At 40.8% G+C, this 13,266-nt stretch overlaps 1 protein-coding gene across 3 annotated transcripts in view; it reads left to right on the plus strand.

The window, feature by feature from the left end:
* Nucleotides 1–13,266, plus strand: part of RNF150 (ring finger protein 150) — a 151,975-nt gene that overhangs the window by 91,269 nt on the left and 47,440 nt on the right. For all 3 annotated transcript variants that reach the window (XM_026866966.1, XM_026866967.1, XM_026866968.1), the window contains one exon: nucleotides 5,926–6,176. In XM_026866966.1, coding sequence (XP_026722767.1) covers nucleotides 5,926–6,176 — 251 coding nt within the window. The remainder of the gene's footprint in view (nucleotides 1–5,925; nucleotides 6,177–13,266) is intronic.

The following is a 13,266-nucleotide window of genomic DNA, read 5'->3' on the forward strand; positions in this document are numbered from 1 at the left end:
CTATATTTATTTTTAAGGGAGAAAAACTGATACTCTGATCAATTTATAATTGCATTATACAGAACAGAAGAACTGGCATTGAAGTCTTATTGGATGGTCTTAAAGACTCAGAACCCTTGTTGCAACTATGAAAATATTAGAACAATTTTCGTGGCATTAAAATTTATTTGAAATGCCATCTGATTAACCTACATATTATTTCCCATGTAATTTCATTGTAAAGAATCCAAACACTAAGCAATAATACTTTCAAAAAGAAGAAGATCTGTAGCGAAAGGTAGCATCTTCTAATAGCCCAACAGACCATTCTGGTCTATAGCTTAGACAATCACAACTAGAGCACCATCACCATGGATTTCTTTTCATTCTCTTCAGTACTAATTTTTCAGGTGAGCTGCTGTTCTGAAGGGAGGGGTGGGGAAGTATTCTTTAAAAAATTATGACTGTGCTTTGCTCCAGATTTATTTTAAAATGTTACACATCATCCAGATCATACCGTAACATTCATTCACACAGAGGCAGGCAGCAGCAGGGGCCACGGCAGGAAGGCAGGGCCATGCTTGGCAGCACACTGAGTCCTGGTGCAGAGCGAGCGCTGCGGAACTCACAGGAATTGCCACTGCTGAATTGGCTCCACAGACCACGGGCTGAGCTCAGGGAGGAGGCTCCAGAGCTGTCAAATTGTTTAGATCTGCCTTTGTTTTGCTTTTTTCCATTAGCTATTAGTTACTGAAATTGATTCCTAAGAGTGAAATTATTTTTTCAAGAAGTAAAGGAAGAGTTGCTTAGGTTCTTGCACCCTCCGATGAGGATTCTGGTCTTGGTCTCTGAGCAGGACTCTGTTTTATCAGGGCAATTTCTGAACTCTAAAATAGTGTTCGAGTTTACAGTTACAAAATCTGTAAAAGGAGGACATACTTTAGTACTTGAATTTGATGTACAACCTAAGAGAAATCCTTATTTACATCTTGATAGGATATCTTGGAGAAGACTCTATGTGCCTCCCAAATTGGAATTCTATTCAAATAATGCAATTAATTATTCCTCTGACTTCTGGCAGTTGCCAAGCATGAAGAATTAAATTGTCTCTTCTAAGATGTGTCAGAAACGTAGCACTTTTTAGAGCCTCCATCAAAAATTGTCAAAGCATTAAAGCAGCAGCCCGCCACTGCTGGGCCTGACTGCTAATTAGGAGAACAGAGGACCGTTCTCAGTATCACCCCTGAAGCTCCCAGAGTAGAATCAAGAAATATCACAGGTTTGTTAGCACAGCCTGTGGCCAAGGTGGAGAATTTACATACATCTCTCACTGTAAAATCTGTTCACTTCTTCTACAAAAGCCACTGTTACAGAACTGAAGTCTGTCTTTTCTTCTGTCACCAGTGAATAGATTGTTACACTTGAAAAGGTTTGCCATTTTGCATGAAAGCATCCCAGCTCAAATGTATTTCTGTAGCCAAGTACTGCGTGGAGGAGGAAGGTTTGGAGAGGGTCTTCCAGGTCTTTTTCTGAAATGTGCATCTTGCTGTTGAAAACGTTCTCTGACTTCATTGCAGCTTCGCAGCTCTGTCATCCACCACCACGTGTAGGTGTCGGAGGGTGGCACTTCATTAGGAGATGGGACTCCTCCTGTGGGCTGGTGTGAGGAAGAGCCCAGGATGACCTTCACAGGAATGTATAGTGCTTGGGAGATTCAGTATATACTAATTGCAGAGCAACTCTGTAAGTGAACGAAGTAGCCGCAGCTTGGTATGGCTGTTGTGCCATTGATGGACTAGCCACGGGGCTACTCACTTGGCCCGGTGACTGGAAGGAAGCTGAGCCTCTCCACAGCTCTCCAGCATGGCCCCTCTGGAGCCAGCGATGCCCAGGCCTGTCCAGCACCCACCGATGACCCTGCCAATGGCCTGCCTGCATAATGCCATGGGATGCAGAGCCCAGAAGCAGAATAGCTGCCTGAAGACTGGCAGCACATTTTCTCCACCCAATAATATTTGGTTAGGCGAATATGCTTCGGCAAGTTAAAGTGACTTAAATCATCTCGAATGCCTTTAAGTTCTACCTTACTTGTCCTGTTACTGGCTCATAAGGAGAGAGCACTGATATGCTGAACGTTTCCTAAGCCAAAAAAAAAAGAAGAAAAAAACAAAAGTCCATTCGCTGCAGCATGAATACCCTTCATTTCTGAACCTCTGATTCACCCTGACAGCCACTTAAAAATTCATGTCAAACTCTGCATTAATCTTGGTGAGAAAAAGGAAAGAAATGTGTTACGAAACAAGAGTGACACAAAATGCAGTTACCATTGTGGGTGTGTTTAATAAAAGGCATCGTTAACATCGTTAGCTCACCAGAGAAGCATCGGTACATATTACCGGATACTTTCTCTTATTTGAAGTCTGTTGCACAAATGTCTACTTGTACGTAGAAATACATCTCTACTGTTGATGTCTCATTACATTATTTCCCTTCTTTAATGTGTATAATTTTCATGTTTGTCAGAGCTTCTTGTGTGTCATTAGATACTGAAGCTGAGAGAATACATTTTGTTGTATAAGGGAGGAAAGGGAAATAAATTATCTTTCTTTTTGTAAGATTTTCCTCCCAATATTGAGCATATTTGAGACTAAATGCTTAATGACTTGATTGATCAAATAGCATTCTCTGTAGTGCCTTGAAAAAATGATCATAAACCCATAAAATGTTTTTTAAAAATTCCTGATTGTTATTTGTTGCTGAATTGGTTATTTTTTTCCAAGAATGCTTCGTTACAAGTGGTAATGTTTTCCAAGAAAATAACCAGATAGCCTGAAATTTGAATATATTAAGGATCTGAATAAATAAAAGCAGCTGCTTTCCTCTTGCAATAGCCGTGTCTTCTACTTTGCATTTCTAAAGGCAGTTTTACTTAGTGTATATCCATGGCAGTTTACTTAGTATCTTGTGGTTTTTCAAGTATCTTAAAAGGCTCTGGGCCCAAGGTGGCAGTAGACCATCCTAGCAGAAAGAGGTAAGGAGGAGAATGCAGAGAAGGGAGGTGTGTGGCTGCACTCCTGTTCAAAACCAGTTATGTTTCCACCATGGATTGAAGCCAGAAAGGGCAGGTGATGAAAACGAGGAGTCATAAGTTATAATAAATTATGATTTTTTTCTCTCTCTTTTTACTATTTTACTCTACTCTCTCTACTGTTAAAGAGATAGGACATGCCTGTGGGTGCTTGTTTTATTCTTACAAAAATATTACATTCATAATTGAAGAACTGAATGTGATTCATTTGCATCATGTCCTATCTGACCTGTGCTCATTATTTGTAGTTCTCCAGAAATATGCTAAGCTATATTCAGTTGAATTAAACATGTTTTTAAAGAAATTTAAGATTCGAGATAATTAAACAGTTAAGATACCACCTATATTTTCTATTTAAAATGGTTTTGTCTATATTTCCCATTTTAATAGGCTTTCAGGTAACATCATTCATACAGTGTCCGAGATTGTACTAAAGATGATGTTAGAGCTCTGTTCCAGACAACTGGATGGGTCAGAATGGTGGTTTTTGAGAGGAGTTGATGAAATTAATTTCAGTATTTTAACTGTGGGATTTTTCACTATCGGTTCTTTTTGGCTATGTGTGAGGTGGTTGCTTTGGTTTTCTTGTAGAGTGATTTTAATTTATTTTTTTTTCTTTAAAGAAAGGGAAGAGAACAAAGGCAGGCATGTGTACAGCTAAGCACTGCTCCAAACAATTTGTCTTATTGACTGCAGGAAAATTACTGGCATGGCACCAGTGCCCTTCTCAGCCACTTTGAGACTTGGCAAATTCTCCCTAGGCTGTTAGGGTAATGTTTGCATTAGCCTTTTGTAATAAATGGGTATCTGAAAAGTTGCAAAGGTAGATTTATCTTGGCTGCTGAAAGTAGTAGGCTCTTCCTAGACAAATAAAGGGAAATAGCTGAAAATTATTAATGCTTTATGGAAGAGTACCAGCAGAAAGGTTAAGTTTCCTATCATGGATATCTGAAACTCTTGACTCAGCCAAACTATTGGTTTCTCCCTGTTCACTGACTGGCCTGCTCATAATCAGGAAAGTGTTACGATGGAAAGTCTCATGAGAGAAAGAGTGGGGGTCTTTGCACTTCTACTGCAAGACTTGAGAGAAGGAGGGTTCAGGTCCCAGCTTTGCAGCATATTTCGTGTGTGAATGGCAACAGGCTGTCACAGCTGTTTCAGTACCTCCAGTTGATCCAGGCACCCAACAGAGTTGGGTAGTTTCTACCATGGTTAATGTTTTCCACTAACCACCACCCACCTGTCTGCTTTAGTATATACAAAATCCTGGTAGACACCTCCTGGTTTTTAGTATCCAATTACCTTTGAAAACCTGGTTTACACCTCCCAGGGGGTTTTGGTGGAGAAATGTCTGACCTGGACCATGAGGACCAGGTCACAGTGCTGCATCGCTGAAGCTTGGGTTGGATATTAGCTTGGAAGGGGATGCTGTTGGAAACGCAAGTGGTCCTCTCATGTCTCCATTAGTGACCAAGCAATCCCTCCCCACCTCCACAAATGATCTGAGGCAGGCAGTGCTTTGTCCTCCTGCCACAGTCCAAATACAGGTAGCTGTGGAGTTAACAACATGCTGGCTGATTTCCTGGGATTTTAGCTGAAATTCTGAAACGCCACCCCAGCATTGTCTCTCTGACTTCAGACACCCCCGTTTTTTACCTTTCTTTCTAAATGCCAGTTTGTGATCATTTCATATGCTGTTGTTTCTAGCATGTTTCTACATTAAAATACATCCTGTTGTCCTTAGCTGCTTAGTACAATTCAGGATTTAACTATTGCAAAGCATAGCTTACATGTAAAAATATTCTACATACTTGTTTGATGAAGTGGAAGAACACAATATCCCTAATATTAAACCATAAAAGAAGCCTGAAAAGGCATTTAACAAGCTGCCCAATCCCAGATATTTTCAGACTATATTTATTATGTACATAGGGGACATAAAATTATGAAAGAGAAGTAGTTTCAGCAGCGTGTGATGCAAGTAAAATGAAACAGCACTGTACAGACAGGAAAACTAGTGCAGAGTTAAGGCTTGATAGATTGGTAGAGGGCCTATTTCACAGGGTCATGGCTTCAGAAAGATTGGCAGGGCTGTAGGAAGTCCTTGCCCCATCCCATTAGTGGACATCCCTTCGCTGCCTCAGCTGTGCTGACTCGCGTCCTTCTGGGGCCATGCTGCAAACTGCTCCGGGGACTGATCTGGGCTGTGTCTGTTTTTTTTCTGGAATAAAACCATGCTCTTGGCTTTAAACTTGGCACTAGTTGACGAGTCCAGCTCCCAGCAGAGGTTCCCAGACATCTGTGTGGGCTCAGGCTGTGGGGAGCCTCCGTCAGCACAGGGCAGCGGCGGAGCTGGGACTGTGTCAAGCTGCTCTTGTCCCTGTGGGCTTCTCCTGTTGCCAGTCCTGGGCGAAGGCAGCACCTTCAGGTTGTGAAGCCATGTGAGGATCTGTGATTGGAAGCATTTCTGATCTGAATGCAGAGTTTGGAGGGGCTTTTCTGGCAGACTCGTGACCCTACAAAATGGGCTATGGTAAATGTACATGGAGTGCTGGGTAGCAGGATGCCTTTCTGCAGTGCTTACAGCAATATCATCTTGATAAGGTTTGATAAGTAGTGCTGGGAATCCATGTTTATGTCAACCCGTGGAACACATTTTACATATCTCACTGAGATTAGTTTATAGAAACACTCTCTGTAACTGGTTCCATTTGAAACCTTTACCAGATCCATCTGACATACCCCTTGGTAAGCAGGAGGGGAGAGCAGGAGAAAGGGGAGAGCCTTTTTGTCACTGTTTTGCCTTTTGGCTATCACTTGTTTTACTTAGTTTCTTTTCTCTCTCTCCTGTCTGATAGGCCTAGAAGATGTTGTAGCAATAATGATTCCTGAACCCAAAGGAAAAGAGATAGTGAGCCTCCTGGAGAGGAACATTACTGTGATGATGTACATAACCATCGGGACACGCAACTTGCAGAAGTATGTCAGCCGGACCTCTGTGGTGTTCGTCTCCATCTCCTTCATTGTGCTGATGATCATCTCACTGGCGTGGCTGGTCTTCTATTACATCCAGCGATTCCGCTACGCAAATGCCAGAGACAGAAATCAGGTGAGCAGCGATGGAATGGCTGTTTGCGTTCTCAAAAAATCACCATGGGATTCAGCTTAAAAGTTGAGGAAATGGTGAATGTCTGCTAAAAAAGACAAACCAAATCTAAAACCAAGGAGGTGAAAGGAACGCAGATATAAAAATGCCTGTGTTTGGGAAAAGCCAGGATTTCTGTCGATATGGATGGGTGTCAGGAAAAAATAAATTAATAAATATGTGTATATATATTATGGGGTTTTTTCTCCTATGCAAAACACACAAGAAATAGACAGAAAGTTGGTTACGTTTATTAGTAAAAAGATTGCCTTGGTACATATAGCCAAGTGACGTAGAAATGTATATAACTAGTGACCCTTGAGATCAAAATGATGACTGAAACAGAGTGAAATATGTGAATTTGTGGAAACAAGGGTTCACAATATGTGAAGAAAGAAAAAAAGAGCAGAAAGTGTTTTCAATTTAATACGTCTATAGAAGGGTCTTGGGCTTGAAAGACAAAGGTGTCCCTGTTCATTTGGCAACGATCACTGAATATATAAGTGCTGTAGTGATAGCCATTGCCTTTGGTTTTGGCATCTTGTCCAAAACCCCTGAAAGAGATGCAAAACCTACAGAGCTGGAGAGAAGTCAACAGCAGGGGGAATGAGCCCTAGGTCCTGAGGCGCTCTGGATCTTTAAAGCATTGTACATCTTTATGGTAGTTCAGCAGTGAATAATAATAGCAATGATAATGATAAATTTAATCTTTTCTTGTCTGGATACAACTATCTTGGCATCAGCAGAACTGTGAAGCTGAGGCTTCTACATTTCATTCTAATGGTACAGTAGAAAATGTTATCAATGTATGAAATCTGAGGAGATAACTTTTACTGCAGGGAAAAAAATGCCCTGTAATTCAGAGTTGTTTCTGGACCCTTAATAAATTACTGTCAGGGCAGGGGGAGGGTTGCCTTGCTTGCTCTGCAGAAAAATTAAAACTGAGAGTGTTAATAATCATCTTGTAGAGAAAAGTACTGCCACACACTCTGTAATGTATACTTAATGTATAGGGATCCCTCCTCCATTGAAATTCAGGCATCCTCTGAGATAGAGAGCAGCTGCTCTGTATTTACAGACAGAAAGAATATATTTTTCCTTTTAAATATACAGTATGAAATTTTGGATAGCAGGAATGAGACTGTCCCAGCTGGAATTTGAACATCACTGGCAGCAGATTCGCTGTGACTGTAAGGGTTGTGATAATTTTTAGATGCTTTGGCTGCAAAAGCACATGTGTGCCTAATTTATGTATGTGAGTACCGTAAGTGTGCTTTCAATCAAGTAATTATACAGGCAGATTAGCAGTGTAAATAGACATACATAAACATGAAGCCCAGCAAAATAAGAAGCTCATTCAGGTAATATGCTATAGTTTCAAATTGATAGGTTTAGACGTTCAAGGAGATTTCATTTTCAGCATTTTTCTTTCCAACGGTTGACAAGACTAACATGGGCACAAGCAGTTGTCCTGTGCAGACATTTTAATAACTTTGTTGTTATATTAGTTCTGCTCTTGGGAAGAAGAAGCAAGCATGCCTCCTAAACAATTATTTATTATTAATTTTTTGCTGAAGCTTTAATAAAGATATGGGGCAAACTAGAATTTCTTCATGCTGCAATAAAGATATGGGGCAAACTAGAATTTCTTCACGTACTTTCTTCATCCAGTTATGCCTGACATCTCTTAATCTCTTTATTAGCTCTTTGCCTATGAAAAGTAGTAGCAATATACAGACAAAGCTCAACCATTTGTGTTAATGAGTTGCTGTGGTTTTGATTTTTTTCTTTTAGTCCTGCCTATGAAATATAAAGACATAGGTAGTTTAGAAGAGCTCATCTTGCTCTTACCTTTTCCATAAGGGTTCCTCTCTGTTTCCCCTAAAGTTCTGCTTTTTTTTTTTTTTCTTTGATTCTTTGACACATTTTCTTGTAGCACAAGGATGGGATCACAAAGTTCTATGTCAGTATCTTGGATATTCAGATACATACAAGAAAAACTGGGTTGCTTTGTTGGAGCAAAATTCTTTTGTCATTGCGCTCAATAGCTTTTGCCATTATAACTTGCATGTGTCTATGAAGGTATTGTACTTACTTATTGGGAAGCCTTGCATGTGTTATAAACACCTTCGTTGCTGACTAGCTTTAGGAATGATGCTTCCTTCTATTTGTATTTGATGTAGTCGGGCTAAAGTTTACCTGAAGGTTGAAATGTTTGGATAAACAGAGCATCAGATGAAGGGGGAGCCAGCTTGCCTATTCAGAGAAAGTTGTGTTACCGCTTCCTACCCTACAGTGTGTTAAAATCTGACTGTGTGAACTGACTGCCCTGTTCTGAAAGTGTGAAAAACTGTGACTCATTTATTAGACTTCTGTTAAAATGAAAAGAAAATTTTAAAATTTAAAAAGCTTGAATTAATTTTGACATCTGAATGGTTTAAAATCCCCCAGTTCTAAAACAGGGGCTTGGAGGACCTATGTTTTCTGTGTCAAATAAGAACCTATGTCTGCCTCTTTGTTAACCTCTGCCATGCCTGCCCTTCCTGGGTTTGGCTGATACTGGAGTTCCTACCAGGAGCAGTTCAGCTCCTCTGGATTGGTAGTCTGGGCACCGTGTTGAGGGAATGGGACAGTGTGGCTGACTGGTAAATATGACTGGCAGAAAAAGTTGTTTTCTCCAAGCAGAAGGGGTGTTGCGCTGTTCCGTGAAAGCAAGGTTTCTGAACATCTTTCCTTGGTCTCTCCAAGTCTCCCTAAGTCATCTTCCATTTTGTCTCTTCCAATCTGACCTGTTTCAACTATGCCTTCCTTTCTTGAAAAGCATTGTGTGTCCTTTTGTCAAGCCTGATAACCACCTTTGCCTCCTTGTTCTCTTTTATGTGGTGACCCTCCTTTCTAGGTCCACTTCCCTTCTTGCATACGGCATAAATTGCTGACCCAGCAGTAAACCCAAAAGGATCTGATTTAATTGTCTATCGAGAGTCCAGCTAGTGAGAGAGGCAGCTAGAAAGACTGAAGAATCTCCTGGAATCGCTTCCTGTGACTTGCCAGTGCAACAAAACCTGGACGTACAGCACATACATATTCAGGCATTACTCTTCCTCACCATGTATGCAAAATCCAGGTTCATGTGACAGAATGAAGACACAGCTCACTCCAGTTAGGTGCCTGATATTGATGAGCAGAGAAATCAGGACTTCAAGGATTCTCACTGAAAGCCCTGTCCCACTTGTTCCAATGTGGCTGAGAATTAATGCAGTGGAGCACAACTGTCTTCCGTTATGGACTTGTGCACCTGCAACCAAGGGTGTCACCTACAAATATGGTTAGATTTCAATTTTTATTTTAATACATTGAATTTTTAAGGGTATCTCTAGCACAGATGACTGTACGATGCATGTGGAAGTAGAAGATAGGTAGTAATATTCACCTGGATGAAAATCCAAGGCCTCCTCTTTTTTTTCCCACCTAACAAGATGTCCAGGAAGTAAGTGGCTGCCCTGATGATACACCCTTTTGATATGAAGAGGATAGATTTGTGTAAGGAAAGCATAGGCAATCTGCTTCCTCAGTGGCTTGTTCCCTCATGAAGATGAGAGAGTTTCTCTGTGAAAGACTCTGGGAATTGTTTGCATCAAGAGACATCAGGTTGTAGAGCTAATTGAAAACAGTTTGGAATTACATGACAAGTTAAATCCTGAAGATAATTCAGCAAAATGTGACTTGCTGTTTCAGCACTGTAACAGCCAAGACACAGGCTTAAGAAAAAAAAAAGAAAAAAAAAAAAAGAAAAACAGCCCTGTCAGTGTGTCAGATTTCATATTTCGCCAGTAATAATAGAATTGTCTTTTTGTTGTCTGTGAGACATGAGATGGGAAGATGGTGAGGGGATGATGTTTAAATGCCAGACCTGTTGACCGTATTTCTTCCATGTCATTTCTTCCCATTGGTTTCTTGTTTTGAAACCAGGTGGGCTCTGTGACTTTTGCGCAGTAGTGAAAGCTAAAGCATACAGTGAGGAGGGTCCTTTGCATCCTCGGTTAATCTCCGGTGAAGGATCTACTTTAGTATGTGACTGGCAGCATGTGGAGGGTCAAGCAATTATCTAAGAAGGAAGACTGCTGGCCATGGCTTTGAATGAGAGTTTGGAGCCAATGAATAGAGACATCAGTGTTTGAAGCTGTCTTGGGAAGGTGCTTCCATGAGGGAGTCTGAAAACTTTATCTGTGGTACAGGAGATGTGTCTGATAATTTGTCCTGATGGTGCACTTCCTTCTGCGCAAGGTGATCTCCTCCCTGCAAAGGTGAACATTTAGTAAAGAGAGAAGCACTTAGCATTATTTCTCTCCTACAGCACCTACGGTCATTTTACTTCCTCAGGAACAGACAAGCAATGCTTTCCATGCTACTGTCTCTTCTTTTTAATTAGTATCACCACATCCACAAGACCACTGCATCTGATATGCTTAACTCCTTCCAGTCCAGTACTGAATGTTGCAGCCTTGCTAATGAGATTATGAGATTTATGACTGTAAATCTCTAAGCCTCACTTTAAAACCCTTAAACTATTGTAATGCCTCTTATCTTTTAGAGGAAATCTTTAGTTAGTGATAGCATGCCTTTTGTTCAAATGGAAGCATCCTTTGAAAGTATAACTTTACTCCGAGATATTCCTGTTCTTTCAAAAACTAAATTATTCTCATTTGCATGTAAGTCATGAACTTATCTATTTAAGATAGATAAGAGAAAGCAAACATGAAAACAAACAGATCAAAGATGTACATCAGTCTTTAATCTTGTCCTTTCCCCTTGAAGAACGTGCAAAAAAGGACTGAGACATTTCATTAGTTTAAGTAATAATAATGATAAAAAGGAAACACAGGCAATTCCTGAAACAGGACATAATGGCTCATGTCTTGTTCTCTGTTATCAGTCACTCTTTGATTTACATTAAAGAAACAAATAGCTGGCAAGAAATGTTTCCAACTCTTGTCTGATCCCTTTATTTAAGGGAGACCGTGAGAAAAATGTACCACAGAAAAGATGTTGTATAACTACAAGATACTCCCTCACATGTAGTAATTAGTTATGCTGGAAAGCTCATATGTAAATCTCATATGATAGCCAAGATCATTTTCACCTCTTTAGCCAGATCTGAAATGGCTCTCTGCTTTCAGCATTGCGTTTTGTCAGTCTTCCATGTCTTTCCAATCCAGTAAGCTTACTCTCTAATTCAGTGATTTTAATTGAATCTGAAGAACAAAGTGGTAATTTATTAATCGTATCTATATGGTGATTAGGTCTCACTTTACAAACTACATCCAGCTTCCTTCTGGTTTTGGCTTTATGTTCTCACCCCCTCCAGCTGGAAATCCTTCCTGCTGACAGGCCCCTCTGAACTCCAGTACAGGCGATGTTCCCAGCCTGAAAAGTTGAATGTCTTCAGAGTCACCAAAGCCTCTATGTCTCCCTCCTATCTAACAACACATGGCTGGAAATATGGATGGGTAGGAGAGGTGAAGAGAAACATTTAAGTCATTTATTGGTGACAATTTGCAATGCAGTGTATCATCAGCTGTTATAAAATTGTGACAAGACATCGGAGTAGGTGTTGCTGCATGAAACTATACAAGAAAGATGTGAAAAAAATGGGGAGGGCCCAGAGGAGGGTCATCAGTACAGTCTGAGGAGAGGCAGAGGGAGCTCGGCTTGCTGAGCCAGGAGGGGAGCAGAGGAGGAGGAAGGGCTGTGCTCGCAGCCTTCAGCTGCATAGTGGGTGGTTGGAGAGGGAGCAGAGGCAAACTCTTCTCGGAGGTTCACAGAGAAAGGACAAGGGTAGTGGTCACAAACTACAGGAGAAATACCATTTCTATGTTGGGGAAAAAAAAAAAAAAGACTGTGAGAGTGGTTAAGCACTGGAACAAATTATCCACAGAGGTTGTGAAATCTCCCTTCCTGGAGATTTCAGAATTTGACTGGACACAGCTCTGACTTTGAAGTTGACCCAGCCTTGAGCAGGGGGTGGGAGTACATGCTCTCTCACAGACCTTTCCAGCCTGTGAGTCTGTCTCCAGATTCCCTGGTTGTTGAGTGAGCAGCCAACTCCTTGGAGCACTGATAGAGGCAGAGGTTGTGGAGGTAGCTCTGCTGAGCAGTGACTGTATGAACTGCCCCTGATTGTATGTTCTCAGCCTCTTGCAAGAGGCAGGCACCTCCGTCTTCAACATCTGAGAACAGGGTGTTTTGCGTCAGGCTGTTATTACATACTTTAATCCTGAGTGGCTGTGACCCTGCTGGCACAGTAACAGTGCTTTGGAAATATGGGAGAACAGTCAGACGTATCACGTGGCAAACAATTCATGGTCCACTGTATGGAAAGATAGAAAGGCAAAGAACAAGCAGATAGTTATGTATGGATAAAATGTTAACTGCAAGACTGTACAGTGCTTTACCTGTAAGAAACAGCAGATGCTTTTGCCTCATTTTTATACCTTACATTGCACCGATAAAGTAGACAATTCTGTATTGCAGGAAAAGAGAACAGCAGAGAAAATTATTCATGTTTTTTGTGGTTAACAAATTAACAGCTTGCTTTCAGCACTCACATGTTGCTGAATATCATGAACTAGTTCTGGAGCAATGTAATAAAGACTTTCTGAATCTTAAAACCAGTGTTCACTCCACTTACTAGCCCAGACCTCATTTAATAATATATTTTTTACAAGTGTCATTGAAAAAAAGAGAGGGAAGAAGTAGGATATCCAGATAGTAGACTTGTTACATATATTTCTACTCACTGGAATAGTAAAGGTGCTGTGGTGTAATATCATGCTGGGCTCACATGCATTCTCCACTGGAACTCCATTAGAGTAGCTTTGCCTCATCAGCTGTGGGTTACCCGCAAGCCTAAGAATACCTGCTGTGCCCTTATTCTGAATAACAGTATGACTGACATCATCTGTTTATATTTATGCAGCACTGCCCCATTTCATGTACAATCACTTCAGATTATTAAGAAGCCTAGGGAGAAAAGGTGATGATTTCTGCATGAAGA

This window comes from Athene cunicularia, unplaced genomic scaffold (assembly GCF_003259725.1).
Source record: "Athene cunicularia isolate RWA unplaced genomic scaffold, athCun1 SCF_1, whole genome shotgun sequence".
Lineage (NCBI taxonomy): Eukaryota > Metazoa > Chordata > Aves > Strigiformes > Strigidae > Athene > Athene cunicularia.